Source organism: Eufriesea mexicana, unplaced genomic scaffold (assembly GCF_001483705.2).
Source record: "Eufriesea mexicana isolate 0111107269 unplaced genomic scaffold, ASM148370v2 scaffold2545, whole genome shotgun sequence".
NCBI lineage: Eukaryota > Metazoa > Arthropoda > Insecta > Hymenoptera > Apidae > Eufriesea > Eufriesea mexicana.
In genome coordinates this window covers 402,381-423,176 of record NW_016910608.1, presented here as the reverse complement: position 1 = coordinate 423,176, position 20,796 = coordinate 402,381, and the positions used below count along the sequence as shown (strand labels likewise).

The following is a 20,796-nucleotide window of genomic DNA, read 5'->3' as shown; positions in this document are numbered from 1 at the left end:
CTTTGGCGTGATAAATCCGCGTGATAGCTAAATTCCGAATCAACACACGGAGTGTATTTATTTTTGTTGAATTCGTTAATTATCCCTTTGCACTCTAGAGTCTCTCAGTCACCGTTTTGTTTTCAGACCTTGAGGAAATAACTAGATTTGAAGTAACTAGAATTTTATATTATTTCTTAAAGACATATTTAATTGATTGGCTGGTTGAAAGCAATAATTATAGTTGCTGTGTAAAATAAGCTCGTGTATCAACTAAATCAATTTTAAATGATAGGAAACAAACAAATCCTAATAAATCAATTGCTATTATTGCATATATTATTCCTAATTATACAGGAAATATTGAAATGAAGAAAGCCTGACTGACTTTCCTTTTTTTATTTTGACATAAATGGTACCAGCGAGCTTAGGAAAAAATAAGGAAAGCTTCGAATTGTTATATCTTTATAGGGAAAAATCTTCGAGTGCAAAGGGGTAATTGTTTCACGAATAGGAAATATATTTTTCACGGTCGAATGCACATGGTGGTCAATGTAGCACGAGAAAGTGTAAATGAACGAAACGATTTGTAGATAACAGCGAAACGAATTCATTTTTCTTATTTGGATCTTGCATAAGAATACAGGAAGAACGTGGTATTAAAATGATACGTTATTTACAAAGGAATGTAGTACGATAATCGAAATGAACCAAATAATTGTTAGATAACGATACGAATAATTTGTTTTCACTTGAATTTTAAATTAACCCGGAAAATGTTACGAAATTAATTGTACATGATAAAAAAAATTACGTAGTCGAATACAAAATTTTGAATCACATTTAACCAGGCATAGTAGGTTTAAACAGAAGAATCGTAACGGAAATAGTCGATGCTCGAGGTCTGTTGCAAATAAATTAAATTTATTTTCACGGTTTGCGTGAAAGTAAAAATCGGTTTGCGGTGTGTATCGATCCCTCGAGGAAGTTCACTTTCCGTGATTAAAATGTCGGATATACCTAAAAGATAAAGCCTCTGAGAAACGGCACGGATTTCACGAGTTGTACGAATTTTTTACTGGTCGACTCTCGCTTTTCTTCGCCGGTCCCGAATGCGTAAAACGCGTGAAATATCGGCGTCCACGACAGTCGGTCGAGGGATTCTTTTGATCTCGCCGGTGTCGCGTTCCAACTTTTCATTCTCGCTTTTACTCTCACCCTCTCCGAATTTCGCTGGTTTATTCCCGGTTTATGCACGTATTTCCATCTTCCGCAGCTTCGAACGCGCTTCCAAGGATCAGCGATCTTCGAAACGCTCCGGAATTCGATTTCTAGCCGCGCTATAGCCCGTACCGAATTTGTCGATCGCTCAGGGACGCTCGGTTGCTCTCTACCCCCACCACTGGCATCGATCGCTCACCGCCACCATTAGCTTCAGTTGCTCTACCCCCATTACCGGATTCGATTTCTTCATAACAGTCGTTACGGTTGATATCAGATTATTTCAGCGATATTTGCGTATCGTTAATTAACGGAAACTTGTTTATACGTATTTCCATTTTGTTTATTTAGAAATTCGTTTATTTTCAGTGCGTTTGGAGTCTAGTTGTTTACGGTAATTATGGAATCTATTTGCATTTCGAGCGTGTTTATTTATGATTCGAGTTTATCTGCGTTCTATATTTTCTCATTTTTGTTTAGGTATAGCACCGTGGTTAGGTATCGATCGTTATCTTCTGTTTATAATTGATGTCGCGCTGTATAAGATAATGGAATTTTTGGCGGAATAATTTTTATCGACGTGTACAGTGCGTTCGGGAAAAGAAGGCACAGCGTGTTTACATCCTTACGGCTGATTAACTAACATCTCATCATCACAGTGATCGCTATTGGCCCAAGATGGTGACGAAGATCATCGGTCGCTGTTTTTCGTGATCGAGGGAGAATCAGTGGAATTAATCAGTCGTGGGGATCTATACACGTTGTGCCTTCTTTTCTCGAATGCACAATACTAGACACACCGCGGTAGTTCTCGATTCTTTCGTTACACGTTAAAGGCGGGTTCTCAAGGGGACGAGTGTCAGTTTTGCCAAGTCGAACTTCCGCTCACGTTACGCCGACGAAGTCGTATCGTTGCAGTGGAAACTCTATCTGGCTCGGTTTAACGTCCCGCTCTATTTCTCCGCGATACGTTTCCCTCGCTCCTCTTCGCCTTTTCCCCGCGTTTCCGAATAATAAGCTCCGTGGAAAAAAGAAGGAACGCGGTGAGGGAATCGCGGAGGATCGTTTCGCAATTGCGCGATAAGGATTGAAACGAGAGTTCAGTGCCGTGACTAATTATCCGCGTTGCACGCGGGTGCAACTCGGATTCCCGGCTTATCGCCACCTATCGAACGATTCGCGTTAATTAGACGGCAGAAGTCTGGATCATTCCTTTGGATCGACGATAATCGTAATCGCAGAAGTATTTCGACACGCGGATACGGGGATGATCGTGTCGCTGAGTGTGAACGAAAGTGAAATTGAATTTGGGACCTGTGAACCTCTTCTGGAAATATTTTCCAATTAAAATTCCTTTTTATTCGATATCAAATGTCAATATATTCCCATATGATTTTTATTTAATCAACTTAATTTTCGTAACAGTATCGCGATTTTTTTTTTTTTTTTTAACAATTCTCAATGATTTGAGGATCTATGAATTTTTTTTATGAGAAAATGATTGGTTTTTGGAAATAATGGAGTTTGAAATTAATATCGGTAGATAGTGATAAAGTGTTTTAATTAAGTTTTGAATTATTTTATTTTTTCTCCGGAATCCCTATGGTGATTATAATTGGATGTTATGGGGAAGAAATTAAATTTGGCGAAGTTGATTTGAAAAAATAAATTGATTTTTCGAGGAAGTTTTCTGATTCGTGAAGACTCCGTACCGTCATGATTCTGACAGTATTCTTGACGTATCGTGATAACCAATTTTCAAAAGCTATTTAAACTTCTGCGCTCAGCACCTGCACCCTACTTCAAACTTCCAATTGAATTTTGCTACTCCATTTCTCCGGTAACCCGCACTTTAAAAAACAATTTTAAAAAATCCTTCTTTTAAATACAAATTAAATTCCAGTATAAAGATCACGGAAGTCCCAGAAATACGACGAAACTTCCGAAATAGATCAGATCTTCTCTCTAGTACGGTGTTTCTCAACTGAATTTTCGCGAATCTTTAGGAATCCTGATCATATCCCAGATTCTTTGACATTCTAGGAATCTTAGATATTTTTGAAAATCCTGGATAGTTTTGGGACTTCGGGTATTTTTGAGAATCCTAAATAGTTTTAGAATCCCATTCCGATTTCGAGAATGATTCACCTCTCGATCTCCATAAAATTTTTCATCCCCATCCTACGAAAAATTCTCGACTCGATCCCAAGAAAAATCTACATCTCAATCACGACAAGATTTTTCATCCTGATGATGATAAAATTTCTGTCCTGGTCTCAAAAGATTCCCGTCCTGTTCTCGAAAAAATTTTTGATCTTGATCCTACGAAAAATTCTCGACTCGTTCCCAAGAAAAATCTCTATTCGATCTCAAGAAAAATCCACATCTCAATCACGACAAGATTTTTCATCCCGATGACGACAAAATTTCTGTCCTGGTCTCAAAAAATTCCCGTCCTGGTCTCGAGAAAATTTTTGATCTTGATCCTACGAAGAATAATCGACTCGATCCCAAGAAAAATCTCCATCCGATCTCAAGAAAAATCCGTGTTTCAATGTCGACAAAACTTTTCATCCTGATCTCGAGAAGAATTTCTATCCCGGTCTCAAAAAATTCCCGCCCTGTTCTCGAGAAAATTCTTCACCCCTATCGCGCGAAAGATTCTCCCCATCCTAAGAAAAACTTCTATCCTGATCTCAAGAAAAATTCCTGTCCCGAGAAAATCTTCCATCTCTCTCCTAAGAAAATTTTCCGTCCCGATGTGGAGAAAAATTCCATCGAATCTTGATTCGACATTTTCCAGATCCCTCGCACCCCTAATCGCGACATATCGGTGGAGAAACACCGCACCGAATCAGAGAAAAAGCATCGAAATTTGCCCAATAGACACACGATCTCGTAAGACTCGGAGATCTAGATCGTGGAGCAAATAATAGTCCGAAAGACTGTTCCTTCGTGCAATAAATCCATTCTTGTTCCTAATCGCAGAGCGATCAAGAGTTGACCGGTTGAGCGCGAAACAACCAAAGAGGAGTGCAGTGAACGAAACCAAATCGATACCAAAAGAGGAGGGGAAGTTAGCTCGATTTAGGGGAAGGAGGCGGTGGAGGCGGAGGAGGAGGAGGAGGAGGAGGAGGAGGAGGTGGTGGCGGCTAGTCGTTTTTCGTTTTTCGAGATGATGCAACCAGGGTATCGCGCGAGTTTCGCTTGAGAGTAGAGAATCCTCGGGTTCGGTGAAGTGTTCACGGGAAAAAAGAAGTAAAAGTGACGAGTGAAAACAGGAAGATCAAGACGGCCAAGATGATGAAGAAGGAGAAACCGATGATGTCGGTGACCGCCATCATCCAGGGGACTCAGGCCCAGCATTGGTCCCGTGGGAACACTTGTATGTATACACTGACAACATGTATTCGTATAATTGATCGTTTTCCTCGATTTGTACAGGGTGTTTCATTTGAAAATTTTAAACTCGATTTTTTAACCTTTGCAGTCTGTTATAGGGGTGTTTATTTATCTTCGGTGCCCCACAAATTTAAAGATAGCTCGAAAAACACACAATTTTCGAGGTGTTTATTAAAATTAACATATTTCTCGTAAAAATGAAGATATTTTCACTTTCTCCTTCTTATTTTATCGCAAAATCTACGTAATTTTGTATGAAAGAAAGAGAAAAATTATTTCGTATAATTTTTATTTTTCTTTGGTTTCAGGAAGCTAAAGAAAATTGCAATAGTATATGTTAGAGTTTAAAGCACTGGTTAGTGAAATTAAAAAGATTCTCAGGATGCAAAGGTTTAGTAAATTGAAGACGGTAGATAATAGTTTTATACGAGGAGCAAATTTGTTCAATTAAATTCCGTTTGTAATTTAGCTCGCTATAAATGGATCACCCTGTACGCGCGGAATCCAATACTTTTCCAGTTATGTGTGCGAAAGCGACAAAGAGAGGTCCCATTCTCTGCGCTGTCACACGCGTACCATTTATTGCATTCCCGAGTCATTAGTTTACGCAGGTTTCACAAGAATTATATGAGCAGGCTAATAAAACACGGTGTTGCATTAAAGCTCCTCGCGAGATTGCATAGCAACGTTAATTGCTCGTGTATGTGAGGCGTATTTGTTTCTCATAAAGTCCTCTTTGTTCCACATTTCAGCTTAGACTCTGTACCTTGTGGCTGTCTTTTAAATTACCCTTATCGATACGTGTGGTAATTCTTCTTATTAACTATCTTCTCGTATACGGCTTTTCTAACCTATCGAATTATAATTTCATCATAGGGTCACCTATTATTGGATATATATTTCCTTTTTCTTTTATATACAACAGAATTTCTCAACCTTTCTTGGCTTAGAACCCTGTTTTCTAATTTTCCATACGGTCTCCAAGAATTTGAATTTCTAGAAAATACACGTGGGTATTTGTATTTGAATTTTTAATTATATAAATTAATTTATATAAATATTTTTACGTGGCTCCAGAAATTCAGTGTCAGGTTAACCGTCGGCCATATTGGTTCCCTTTCCAAATTTTATTTATTTATTTATTTATGTATTCGCTGGTGATAGAACTGATTAGTTACAGTGGAAGAGAATATATAACAGAATATTAGAAAATTTTCTTTAAATTTGACAGAAATTTGAATTTGTAGAAAATACACGTATTTTTAATTCGAATTCATTTATAGATGCTTAGTATAAATATTTCCAAGTGCCTTTAAAAATTTGGATTACGTGATCTTCACTGGAGATCGATGGCACTTGTTGAGAAATCGTGATCTAGAAGAACGTGGCCCATAGATTTGCATGCCGTATTTAAAGCTGTAATTTTGTACTAAACGATACACGTCGTTTGGCAAATGCACAGCTAATTATAGCTCTCACGATTTTTTTTTTGCTGATTAAAATTGATGTCACTTGAAATACCTCGTGCCGTGAATTTCAAGCTCTAATGGTACCTAAACGAAACCGACTGTTGAAATGTGCGAACGGTAATTAGCATACTGCTGGTAGACGGTCAATTAGCACCGGAGTCAAGGCTTGCTCTTATCTGTGCTCGAAATTATCTGTGTTATACTTTCGCAATAACTGTTGCAGTGAAATAATTGCACGAAATGACCATCACTCGAAGTCAAGCGTTCTCGAAGACTTTGCGAATCGAGTGCAATTTTATGAACTAAAATTGCAGAATTTTCCTCTTCCAATTTCAAAATGAATATAATTATATTTTTTAGGGATTGTCAGATTCGTTTCAGTCACGAGTAAACCCGGACTAAAATTATTGCATGCTGGCAATGGTATTTATTTAGATCCGCAATTTTATAAGAGTCCGGCGTCTGACTAAACATAGGACCAATCTACTTAACGCTAAATCCATTACGGTTTAAGTGAACCCGATTTTAAACGTTGTCCACTGATTTCTTTATGATACATTTATAATCGATTTGTCGATAATTATTTCTCTTATTTTATTTGAGATTCGTATGTACTCGTTATATCGTAATATACCTGTAATCAATATTATCAGTATATATTTCCTTTCTTATTTTATGTTATTTATTTCTTCTTATTTGTTCTGTTTTCTATGAAATTTATGTTTAGCCTGTTTTATGTACCCCAATTAATCAACCGACCGTTTAATATTATTTTTAATGTGAAAATTAAAACTGATCTTAAACCTCGCAATTTTTACTTCAAAAAATTGCCAATTTATTTCAGTAAAATCATTTTGCTTTTAAAATGACGCGATAAAAGCGTAATTAGCATTATTGAAACCCACGCTATTTTCTAAACTTCTACCCTTTTCTCCCACTCAACACCCACGACAGGGAACAAAATGATCAAACTTTCATCCACCAAAGAAACACGTATAATCTACATTCACGGGTCAAAAGTGATTACCTCCGTCGTTAAAATTTATAAAAATTTCGCTGAATTCTCGAATTCGATTAATGTTCAATTTTCTTTTTTTCTTTTTTAAGTAAACTGTAATTTATCTGTAAATGATCGATTCATACTATCATCGAGACATCGATATCTAGATAACAAAGTGTGTGATCTACATTCACAGGTCAAAATCGATTATCTCCATTCTTAAAATTTATAAAAATTTCACTGTCAAAGTACTCGATTTTTTTTTTTTTCAAATAAATTATTGTTAGTTTCGCGGCGACTATAGATTCGGCAAATGATCTCATACCATCATCGAGACATCGATATCTAGATATCAGAGTGTATGATCTATATTCACAGGCCGGAAACGATTATCTCCATCCTTAAAATTTATAAAAATTTCACTAAAAAATATTTTATTGATGCTCCATTTATTTTTTTTTAATTTTTTTCGATAAATTGTTGTTAATATCGCGGCGTCAATAGATTCGGCAAATGATCGACTCATACTATCATCGAGACATCGATATCTAGATACCAGAGCGTGACTCACGGTCCTGACACCCGCTCGCCGAGCGACGCGTTTAACGCGCGCGTCTGAACGCGTAGGGTGAAGGTCGGCTATTGAAGCTTGAATGGCGTGTAGAATTCGCGAGTGAAAACGCATGCGTGCGCGGCGCTCTCGCGAGCCGGTCGTTATCAGTCGCGGCTTTAAAAGCGGCCTTAAAGCGGCCCGCGAACACTCGCCGCGAGAAGGTCACGCCAATGCGCCTCGTTATCTACGCCCCTGCCGCAATTTACGAGGCTTTTCGAGCCTTATCGCGTGCCCCTATTGCCGGCGGACACGCGGAATGACGCATTTCGAGTTTCACATGGACTCTTCTTTTTTTCCTTCTTCGTCGTTTTCCCTTGCTTCCCATCTCCTTTTCTCTTTTTCTCTTGCTACGGGATGAGTTACGTTGATGGGTTGTAGGTGGAAGACGATGGTAGGCATTATGTAGATCGTAATGACTCGTTCGTGGGGAGTTTAGTGTTGTTCCAGGTGGAGAATAAATTAATTATTTTTAATTAATTTTTTTGGTTTCAAGGGTTAATTATATGGGGATTTACCAGGTTTTGTTTGGGATTAGTACATTCGTCTTGGTAATTTTTGACGGGGTAAATGGTAAATGGGGGTAATGATAAAGTAATTTCATAATTGTCGAAAAGATGAGTTTAGTTATATGCAAAAATCAATCTAGGATATAAAATATGAATATATAGTTATATTATAGTATAGGACTAGATTGCGGGAACAAATGTTTATATAAACATTAGATAAAAATTGGAGTTTAGGGTATGATATAGGTTAGGATATGAACTCTGTCATATACCCTTTTGACACCCTGTCACGAGTCAGTCTGCTTTAGAGAAGCACTCAAAGATAAATATACATTACTTCCTCGAGTAATAAAAGAATTTAAACCTTTGCACTCAGCGATCTTTTCGTTATAGGAAAATAGTAATTCGAAGATATTCGCCCACAAAGTCGACATTATTTTTAAAACAGTATATAAGAAATCGTATTCAAATTAAGAATTATTTTACTTCGACATTCCACGCATCATTGGATAAATTTAAATTTGATATATTAATTAACATCGGTTTTTAGAATTTGATTAAATGGCGACTGGTGGTTGCCTCGCGAGTACATAGAGTTAAAATATAACCCGAAGGACCTGCACCCTCCTTGTAAGATTCCACTGCTTTCTCGTTCATTTGAACATCCGAACCGTGTGCTAGGTTTACCATCAATGCATATGACACTATAATCATCTTGATAATCGAATTGCGATGTCTCCATCGGCTTCTCCGAGCTAATTATCGTAATAGCCGCCATCTTCCCCATTTCCTGCTCCCTAATTCGACAAGAACATGGCTGCCATAGTCGCAAATTCGAATAATCGTGTCGCTGCAAGCGATCGCAGACCACCCTGACACTTGGCCTCCTCTCCTAGAGAGTGGTCGCGGAAAGTGAACTTCACCTCCTGCTCACAATTTCCGCGGCTCTATTTGCTCAGCCTAGACCCCTGGCCCAGCCTCCGCTGTGCACGCGTGTCCGTCCACACGGTCGCGCGTACACGCGCAGCAGCGTATGATAAGAGCACAGGTCGGTTCGTGCTGGTTCGATTAATCCACGCACCAGCACGAACGCAACCTTGGCACCGATGCGAACCAGCCGTGAAGTGCAGCCTCCGTCGCGGCTCTACACGCGTGCACCGGTACTCTCCCGTTTGATTAGCTTCTTCGTACGCCTTGACAGCGCGTGGGTGTTGGCCTGCTGATTTCCATCGATTCCGAACAGGTCTGAGCTTGACAAACTTAGCACTCACACGTCCACCGTGTCAGCTCTTGGGAACTGACAGTGAACTTCTCGTTTAGGTCCCGTTGGTCCGTGGGGACTGATAGAGTGTACTTAGTATTGTCAGGATTACAAGATGAACGTTGTAAATGTTATAACGTATTCAAGGAAAGTTCGAATGTTAAGTTTCTGTGCCATTATTCTGACTGCTGTGTGTTAGGCTCAACGTGTTCAGCCTACTGTGGCCTAAGTGACTTTCATGCAAAATTCCATGTTGCATGGAATATCGTCTTAGTCTTCGCGATTTTTCTTCCAAATGTACGTGTAATCGATTTTTCAATGACTCGCGTTAGTGTATTTTGCTTTTTTAAGATTCTACCGATTTTCATTCATCGGTGATTTCATCGTGGTAGGTTTGGTGTTAATTAATGATTGCACCGTGACCAAACAGCGTGTCTGACGATGTCTGAGGAGAGATGCGTTGAAATAGAGTCCAAGAGGATTTATTTATCTTGGCTCCGGGATCATTGGGACCGCGTGAGTCAGACTAGTGGTATTAGTCGAGGTATTTTGTTATTAGGCGAAATTGTAAAACATTATTATAGAGAAATCGACGATGTGGTTTTTGGAATTATGTAAATATACGGTGACGAAGGAAGATGTTTAAATTTTGCTGACTGTGAATTAAATGGGACATTTAGAAATCGAAACTTTGTATTCCAAAAATTTTGTCTCATCCTTTGAACTGTGTATGTGGTATTAGTGTATCGTATGATGAATCGAATTTTTATGAAATGTAGAAAACACTGGGATAAAGAGATAGAGCACTTGGTGGTTCAAGAAATAAGTTAGTAAACTCCAAAATATCTGGCTTTGGAAATAAAGACACATAATTTTACAAATAAATCGATAACACAGAAATCTATGAAGTTCTCTAAATCGTCGACAGAAACTACTACTATACACAGTATTTTCAATCAGAAACAGGCAGAGAAATAAAAAGACATGTTACATATTATTTAAATAAATTTCTGATAAAGACACAAAATTTCCAAATCATCGGAATGAGCTTGTTCAAAAAGGAAAAATTAAAAATAGCTTTATTTTAAAAAACACAGAGTATATTTCCACCTTAAAAATGACTGAAAATAAAAAGACACCAAAATCCTCAAGTTGTCAAAAGGAATTTGCTCTACAAAATAAGTTACCGAGCTATAGAATATTTTTCGTTGCTATCAGCCTATAGAAAGAAACGAAGAACGCCAGATGAATGTATGGAAGCAGGCAGAATCGATTAACAAGCCAAACGAGACACAGATCGGCTCATCTTGCCGAGATTTCGGTATTAATCATCGTCAGTGAGATCACTGGCTGGCAGACGCGTCCGACGCGATCGAGATCTCGCACGTTTTCGCGTGAAAATTCAAAATAGCTTTGCGAAATCTGGCCTCCTCGAAGAAATAACTATCCGATCTGACGATCTTGCTGCTAAGTATCTCGCCGATTTCCTCCGTCCATTCATGCCATCTCGATTCAATGCTACACGCGCCGATATTCGCGATGAAAGTAGCCTCCGATAATAGAGCTGGTTACACACCCGAGCCGTATAACGAGCCTGTTCCCGATGATTCACGTGTTTCGCGTATTATCGATTAATTTATGCGATCGCCAGCTTGTTTGCGCGATCGTTCCGTGGAAAACGTCGAGTGATCTTCAGCATCTGCGACTGCGCTGCGTGCGTCGCTTTTCCATTGTTATTCTCTTTCGATCGCTTTTGTAATGGCGGAAAAATTATGGTACGCGACATTTTTAAATACACGACATCGAGATATCGAAATATCGAAAGTTTCTGAAAATTATTATTAAGACAGAATTAGGTTTTCATGGGTTGGGTCTGTAGTTAGTAAGGAAGATTCGAGGTTATGTAGGATGTACTTGATAGGGAAGTTATGAGAAGAATTAATTGTAAAAGAGATTGTAATCTACGACACAAGTGAAATTTGGAAGATTTTTGACAAATATCCAGATATCGAAATATCGAAAGTTTCTAGAAATCACTAGAGAATTAAGCTTCGTAGTTAATGACGAAGGTTTTAGGTTATGTTGTCTACTACAGTAATAGAAAACTGTGGAAATATATAACACGAAGGAAGTTTAAAAGTTTTTCGTCAAATATCCATATATCGAAGTATCGAAAGTTTCTAGAAATCACTAGAGAGTTAAGCTTCGTAGTTACTAACGAAGGTTTTAGGTTATGTAGTCTACTACAGTAATGGAAAACTATGGAAATATATAACGCGAAGGAAGTGTGGAAGCTTTTTATCGAATATCGAAAGTTCCTAGAAATCGTTTCCCCTAGAGAACTGAAATAGATTCCGATTGCAGTTAGTATCGAAGGTTTGAGGTTACGCGAGCTGTATTAATATAAATACAATTATACGATCGAATTTCAAACAAATATAATACAAGCTCGCTTTAAAACCTGTTTCCAATCTCGACTTATCGAAACACGAAAAATTTCTAAAAATCGTCCCCACTAGGGAATTAAAATTTCGCATACAAATTGCAATTCAATCCGCTTTAAACGCCGAGATTACGTAGAATACAAGATTTTTGAAATTTTTGAAATTTTTCTAATTTTTATTTTAAAATTAATTTCGTGCCAAAATCCCCAGAATTTTTTTTCCATGGGAGAGTAAACTCGGTCGTAACAAGAGTCGACGAAATCGACTGATAAACTCACGCCGTGCCTTTCTTTCGTCTTTCTCGGAGAGAGATTAGATCATGCGAGTTTAATCATCGAAATCCCACGAGATGGCGAGATATAGCGGACAAGGCGGCGTACAGGAAGCGATCGCTCATTGTAGTCACGTTGGAAGGCTTCGCAACGTGGCTAGTGACCGATTAGATGTATCTATTACGTGGACGCATCGGCATACGCAATCGTAGCGGAACGATCGCGGCGTTAATAAGCGTTTCGAGCACGTATTCGCGTCATATGGAACGTGCGGGTCTCGTGTCGCCAGAGTTTCGTCGTGAAAGTCTCGGTATTCGCATTGTCTTATCGTTGACGCAACCATGAATATCAGAAACCCTCTGAATATTTGAAGCGCGAATATATATCCCTTGTCACTTATCCAGACAGGCCTCGATATATCCATTTCATTTATAGTATCTTCCTATATGACCATAAGTCCATCCTATAATTTAGAATTTGTACCAAACACGAATCTGTAGCAATTCTAGAATGACAAAAGGCACATCCATTATCTCTCTAGATATAAACAACTGACAACACAGTTCTGAGTACAGCCATCATCACAGTTCTGTAGCCTTTGTATTAATTTGTTCACTGATGATTTAAATTCCACTGCAATTCTAGAATAATCAATGTATCCCGATTTTAGTGGTTTTCCAGGAGAATGAATCAACCATTTTTTATTTCTGTCATGGCATCATTCTCATCCTCACCACTATTGAATTCCAGGTTCAAAGGGGTTCGAGGATTTTCTTGCAAGTCTTTGGTAAATCCTCCATTTCCTATATATAGAATTTCCAGACTTACCAGTAGTATTCCTCTCTAAGGCAGAGCCTGGCTAGGTAGCCTTACATGTGAGTCTACTAGCAGGCTCAGGATCAAACGCATCCCTCCCTTTTCCTTTCTAGTATCACCACAATACCGAGGATACCTGCCGACCAACCGATCACAGTAACTATGGCGGAGGACCCCCATATTTGAATTTTAATAATGAATAATCTTGACAAGTCTAATTCTTGTCACGCGTTTCTTATGCCAAACTACTCAAAGATGAGCATATTATGATGACTCATACAAATGATTTGTGGTTTCTCTATTGGTATATCCTGATGACCGTCTTACTATGATAGGTAGCAGGTAGAAGGACTCAAGGAAAGAATACGTTCGCCCTGGACCTACTAGTGGACTCCTCAATAAGGCTTTCTAGCAGGCTCTGTCTTAGACGTGGGATACTTAGGTAGATTACGAACTTGTATTTATGAGAGTCGAGAATACACCGAGGACTTGCGAGAAACCTCGAACCTCCATTGTCCATCTAACGATGAGGGTGTGAACGTCGGTTTCTACGATTCCAAAAAATTCTACGATTTTATTACAAAAGAAGTGGGCATGCGGTGACTAATTGGAATTAAAATGTATATGTTGACTGCAACGGCAGCGAAAGCGTTGAAAGCTAAATCGGGACTGCTTATTTTAGTAATTTCAATGAACTTGGAGGCTCGCTCACCCAGCTGAACGATGTGCTGGTGCACCATAGAGCGAAGGGTTGAACGCGTGGCGATGAAAGGCTCTAGGTAAATCTTGTTCCGAAGCACGTGCTCGAGCAGCCGTGTTTATGACGGTCGATTGTTGGGTGCGCCATGGGCAAGATCACGTTTTGCACCGTGACACGTGCAGAAAATTCCCGTACGTGATACCACGAGTCGGGCATACTGGATGCACGTCCCCATTGCTATTCCCCATGGTGTACATGCACCGCTGCAACGACGAGATAAGGTGCAAAGAGATTCTTCAGCCAAGATCGCCACATCTAGATGATGCTCTCCGATAGGTGGTCCCAAGCTCCTGGTTTAAAGACTTAAAACTTAACCTATAGTCTTATAAAGTCTTGTTAAGACTGTAACCTATTGAGTTCCTCTATGAAGCCTCGACATCGATTTCTGTTGCTTTTTACTTATGTCTATACTACGTTCATACTGCTTAACCCTTGGACTACTGTGGGCCTAAAGAGTTACTGTGAGCACCTAAAGGATCTCAGAAATTCTTCTTGCTGATCAATTTTAAGTATGTACAGTAACAATTTAATGAAAAATATGAAGAAATGACTAATGTTGTTTTAATTTAATGAAATACAGTGTTTTGATTATTATTTGAATAATAATTTCTCAGAGATGCACACCTAACGAAAAGTTTCACTGTTCTCAGTGTACATCGTATATGGAACGACTGGTGCGTTTCAAAGTCTGCCATAGTCGAAGCGATAGCAGGACTATACGATTGCACTTTCTTTGTAATCTGAATTAAACATTGTTTGCTATGTCTAGGATGAACCCTTTACCTTAGGATTTAAGTCTCGATGGCCATATATTGAGTAGCGGTTATAGTCGGTCACACGTTCAGTGAAATTTGCGTCGATAAATGGTAACTTAGTCGTTAGTGGAGGGTAAAGTTTGCAAAAGCAGCAAATTGCCAAAATTTCAAACAGATCGGAATATTCTCATCTCCGAAACCCCTCCGAGCAACCCAAGAGACCTGTCCTTCACCCAGCGCCAAGTGTCTTCCTCTGAAAGCGATACCATAAAAGTGTCACGAGAGTATAGATCTCGAATTTCCACGGTTCCCACACACGGAAAATCTTAAAACGATACGAATCTCGAGTTCGCCGGCACAAAGTGCCCCAGGTGGCTGTCCCTGCGGATTTATTCCGTTCCCTCATAAGTGGCCAGCTCTTTCACCCGCGATCTAGCTATTTTTACCTCGTTCATGGAAAGTCCACTTTATCGTAGCTCATCCCCCTGCGATTTATCTACCTATCTGCCAGACATCCGGTTGCCAGTGTCTCTTATCGAACGTGAAATCCCTGATGTCGCGAAGACCGACCTTTCCAGCTACGTAGATAATCGCGGCGTGTGTCCTGAGGGTGATCGATTCTGACCAGGGGACTCTGGAACTGCAAATTTTCTAACGTTAAGAAACCATTCCGATCTTGTCACGAATGTTGATTACAGATGACAGCGTCAGAAGCGTGAATCCGACTGACTAGAGTGTCGATGATCGATACCTAGGTAATCCTTAAAAAGATGGTGGATCACCGAAAACTCGATGCTAGAATTTTTATCCGTATTCATAGCTGAGCCTTTGCAAATATTCTTCAGCTAAGATACGGATTAATTTCTATTTTATTTATTGCAGATACTGATAAATTCTGTGTTTATTCACTAAAGTAAACATATAATTAACAATATAACCTGTCATTTTTAGAGGTTATGTTATTACTATTGTTGCATTTTCATCAGGAAATTTTCGAAGAATAATTTATATATGTAGTAGTATACTATAAGATTGTAGAGTTGCAATAAAGCAAATGCATTTTTTAATTATACATCACAAGTATCAATTGTTAATACTTTGAAACATTGTCAACTTGCACTGTCGATACGGATTAATTTTCATCTGTAATTTATTTGCGTCGAATGGCAGTTGGGTTAGATCTCGTCAGATGATCCGAAGTAGATGAAAAATGGCGGAGACAAGTCCGCATGCACCCTCTGTGTAAATGTATTTCCAGTTTCATCCAAGGTTGCCATTTCTGTTTGCCTAACACGTAGATAATATCTCTATCTGTAGGTTGTTCACGGTGTCGTTTTAAATGGAACATCCTGTACAATCGAATGTATAATACAATGAGATCGGAATCACCGGTGTTGGAGGTCGATTTAACAGGGAGTCCCTTTCTATTCGCAGAAGAGGGAACCCACGATGGCTCGAAAGTACAATGCTCTCTGCTTCGGAAACAATTGAAATCCGTGTCCTTAACCGTTCCAGCGAAAGGCCAGCTCGTCCGTCTCGTGATTAACGACCTTCTTACCTCCGAACGAGCCACGTCCATCGCGATTACGTAAACTGGTTGACGTTCCTTGACTAACTTTGTTAGCGTTTGTCGGTGAACAGCGAAGGAAGAGGCAAAACTTCTGCCTCTGGAGGGATTAATACTCGAGCACCAGGACCTTGGGACTGACATTCGTTCCGGTTCTGCGTTTCATTCGATCGCGAATCGATCCTGGTCCCGGGATAATTCCCTTCAGGGGCAGTGGATGAAAATGTGGCGTTTTGGAAAAGTTCGATGGAAAATATTTCGGTATCTCTGGTGGCTCGATAACGTGGGATCTCTGTGTTTGATTTGGTCGCGAATCGATACTGCGAGGGAAATAATTTTTTTCCGGAGATATTGAAATATGTATTTTTAAAAAATTCGTGGTATTTTAGGAAAACCTAATAGAAAATATTCTGACGTCTCGGTCAGTTCAAAAATATCAGATCCTTGCGTTTAATTTGATCGCGAATCGATACTGTAAGGGAAATAATTCCTTCCAGAGATATAGAAAAATATGGTATTTTGGAAAAATTTGATATGAAAAATTTCGAGATCTCTGTTAGTTCAACAACGTCAGACCTCTGCTTTTAATTTGCTCGCGAATCGATACTGCAAGGGAAATAATTCCTTCCAAAGATATTTAAAAAAATATGGTATTTTGGAAAAATTTCGAGATCTCTGTTAGTTCAACAACGTCAGACCTCTGCTTTTAATTTGCTCGCGAATCGATACTGCAAGGGAAATCATTTTTTCCAGAGATATTGAAAAAATACAGTATTTTAAAAGAATTCGTGGCATTTTAGAAAAATTCGATGGAAAATATTTTGACGTCTATGTTAGTCCAAAAATGTGAGCCCTTTGCGTTTAATTTGCTCGCGATTCGATACTGGAACGGTAATAATTCCTTCCAGAAATATTGAAAAATGTAGTATTTTGGAAGAATTCGATATTCTAGGAGAATTTGATATAAAATATTTCTGACCGTTAACATTTTTATCGACTACGAGTATAGATTGGAAGGATTTAGGTCAAATTTTTGTTCCCGTGAAATTTTTGTGAATATAGATGGCTTGGAATTATTTTGGCACTTTTGTAAATAACATTTGGATATATATAGGAAATAAATTTCGGTCAGATTTGATGTTTTATGAAGTAAATGTCGATATAAGAAGCTTTAAATCGAATTTAGTCCGAATTTCTAGTCCTATGAATTATTCTTATCGTTATAGATTTGGGTCGAATGTATTTAGTTACGAATGTACATATGTATCTCGGGAGTGGTGGGGGAAGCGCAACGTACTCTCCTCACCACTAACATTAGAACACGTGGATGTATCGTTGAAGGCGTTGGACAAATTGTATCGCGATGGCATTGGAAGTCTCTATTCCTAAGCATCTCTTAGAAAATAATTTCGAAATAATTTCCAAATTTTTTTCAAATAATTTTCAGATAATTTCCAAGCAATTTTCGAACAGTTTCGTAATTTTTTCTTCCAAGATTTCTATTTAAAATTGCAAAAATGTCAACGAAAATTCGAAACGAATTTGCTCGGGTCACTTTTCGGAATAACGTTGCATCCACTTTAATGCAGACGTTCGTGCATTTGTTTGGCCGTAGTGCGGTTTCCACTCGTTACCTGCGGATATACGTATAACACGTTGTAAATATATTTCTTTATCGTGCAAGCCGGTAGTAGGAGGGAGTAAATGGAAGCGTGCAAGAACGACACGCCTCGTTGCACCTGTGACAACGAGGCGTATACATGCGGTTCCACGAGCGCATAAGTATATGCTAGCTCACCTGCTTGAAATCGTGAACCCCTGACCTTCGCCATGGTATTCGCGTACAAGGCCAATTCAAGCTCGACATACTCTTATTCGCTGATATACGCGCGGCAGCTCGATTTCTTCATTCTATACCGATCGTATTAAAAGTGATCAACGATCGGATAGCCTCATTGTCGCAGAATTTTCCTTTCAAATTCATCGGGAAAATTAAATACATCCGATCCAAATAACAAGTCAAATTTCACGGAAATCAAATCTTCCGCGTTAAATAAAGACTACGGAAAATTAGATTAAAAAATGCAAAAAAGAAAAAATTATCTACATCACACTGTAGAATATAGAATATACGATATAGCAGTAAAAAGAAAAAGAAAATACGAATTAATAACACGATCGAAAAATAGCGAAGCATTGTAACGTTTGGCAGTGTGCTAAAAAGTATCGTATATTCCACACCGGATAAACGATCCTTAATTTCCCGCATTTGCATACAAGGGACGATCGAAATGCAGCGGAGTCGAGTCGAAATACGCGAGTGGAATAGGAGAATGACGAAACGAGCGTGATTCCCGGCGCGGAATAAGAGCAACGACGGTCGAGGTTATCGCGATCGATGAAGCAGGGTGCGTGGGGGTCGTGGGTACGCTCCTGCGAGTGCACAGCGGAGCGATCTATATGCAGTCATACTTTATATAGCAGCACGCGCCACGTGCAGGGCAACTTGGTACCTGGGTCACCGGGAGAAGGTCACGGGGTCGAGATTTCAGTCTAGGTGCATGGATTTCAGGCGCGTGGGCGTGCAACCACGACCCGCTGCAGGTGCACGCTGCATCCGCCGCGATCGTTGCTCGTTTCCGATGCTCCTTGCGCTTCTGCAGATCGGGAAATCGCGTCGCGTGGGAGTAAAATGCAGTTAAATTGAAACAACGCTTCTTTATGTCTTGTATTAATTTTTCTTTTAAAGTGGCGAATTTTTAATAATTCTTTTAAATTTTTAGGGGTTTCTTTGACATTCTTCTAATGAGATAGAATATTTGTTTCGTGTTGTCAATACAGTGGATAGGTTATGTTTTACCGAGTTCATGTCTTACAATCAGAATAACTATACGTGCTTTCTATACGGTAACTTGGAAGAAAATGACTTCCACCGTTAGGTTTTTATTTAAATAGCCAAAAAATGCCAGATGTCGCTACAAGCGTATAGCAACATGGAGCGGGAGATTAGAACCCTCGGACATTTCGTTTAATCCCTTTACTTATGATATCGTGCGAGACTCGTAAGGATATTGGGTCAAACGCGAGTATCACGGGTGAGAGACGTGGGTCGTAGACAGGACCGGATGTAAACATCACGGGCTAGTGGTTAATTTTCGGTGATGTTTTCTTGGCTCACTTGTGTGTTATTCTTCGCCACGTTCGCATGAAATGGCACCATGTGTCTGGACGTGTCTCAACGTTTTCGACGTTGCTGTTGACTGTGGCACGCGCCATCGGAAGCTAAGTGGTAAGGCAAGGGGTTAATTATAATACACGTTTATTTTTGTGGGACTCTAATAAGATTGCAAAATAATATGAAATACGAAATAATAATAAAATACATTGATGTACATTTATTTTATAATACACATTTTTTTGTATATTATTAAAAATTATGTACATTAAATAGAAATTATATCGTACAAAATAATAAATATAAAAATGGAGATGTTTTTTGTGATTTCTATTTTATTACTGTCGTTGTTTGATTCTCGTGGGATTTAAAAATCGAAGAACTTTTGGAATTGAAATTTTTCTCGTAATTTTTGTAATTTGTATTACATATTTTTTACATTCTCTTATTTCTTTACTGTGTTCATTTTTATACATATTTCGCATCGCTTGCTTCTTTTTTTAAATTATTTTCGTACCGGTGTTGTCTTTTAATATTTTTTTACAGTGACATACATAGGTGTCTATTGTTAGAATTAATGGTAATTGTAAAAGAATCAGCGTTATTCGTGCATATTCCTTCCCATGTTTCTTCTCTTGCCATTTTCCGATCGGATGTGCACACCGGAGCTTTTGTTTCTCGTTTCGCTGCTCGAGTCGAACGAGAGAGATACAGACGAGGAACTTAATGGTGCAATAAAGCATTGTTTTGCATGCATACGAATAGCGAATTGTTTATGGCCAGGCACGGTTAAATGGTAATTATGACTGTTTGCCGTGTTTCCTAAATAGAAGAACGGAAATAGAGGTCTAGAGCAAAAATCGTGGAATACAGTAATTGAAATAATCGTAATAAAATATATACAGATGATATTTCTGCCTCATTACCATAGGATAATTATCCTGGATAGTCGAGTGTCGCGATATCTCGAGTATTCTTCGGTGCATGCAGAAAATTTCGAATATTTTCTCAACGAGCCTACTTCGCTTACTCGAGCAATAACAGAATACCCAAATAACGCGTAATCGATAAATTATAGATGACACGAATTATCGATATACAGAATCGTTGAATAAGATAGGAAGAAATTAATTGAAAATAAAATTAGACAAAAATCGGGACACTTATTTGGACAATATCGTATCGTAAAAGCGAAGGAAACACTGATATCATCCACAAATTAATATCAAAATTATTCCAAGGATCTCGTTTCAAAAATTAATGAAATTATCATGGTATTAAAAATTAGACAAAACTCGGGACACCTATCCGGGGAATATTATTGACATCGTCGACAAATTAGTATCAAAATTATCCCACGAATCACGATTTAAAAATTAACAAAATTATTATCGAATAGGAAATTAGGCAAAAATCGAGACACTTATCCGGGGAATATCGTATCGCAAAAACGAATAAAACACTGATATCATCCACAAATTAATATCAAAATCCCTCCCCCCCCCCCCATCTTTATTCTAAAAATCATGGTATTGAAAATTAGGCAAAAATCGGGA

At 38.7% G+C, this 20,796-nt stretch overlaps 1 protein-coding gene across 6 annotated transcripts in view; it reads left to right on the top strand.

Moving 5' to 3' along the window:
* usp (retinoid X receptor ultraspiracle) overlaps positions 1–20,796 on the top strand; it is a 90,294-nt gene that overhangs the window by 30,087 nt on the left and 39,411 nt on the right. For 3 of the 6 annotated variants that reach the window (XM_017903745.1, XM_017903742.1, XM_017903743.1), the window contains exon 2: positions 4,189–4,585. The exons of 1 other annotated variant lie outside the window; for it this stretch is intronic. In XM_017903745.1, the coding sequence (XP_017759234.1) occupies positions 4,501–4,585 (85 nt within the window). In that variant the 5' untranslated portion in view covers positions 4,189–4,500. Of the gene's footprint in view, positions 1–4,188; positions 4,586–20,796 lie in introns of those variants that run through there. 2 more of the 6 variants (XM_017903746.1, XM_017903744.1) reach the window with 1 other exon arrangement.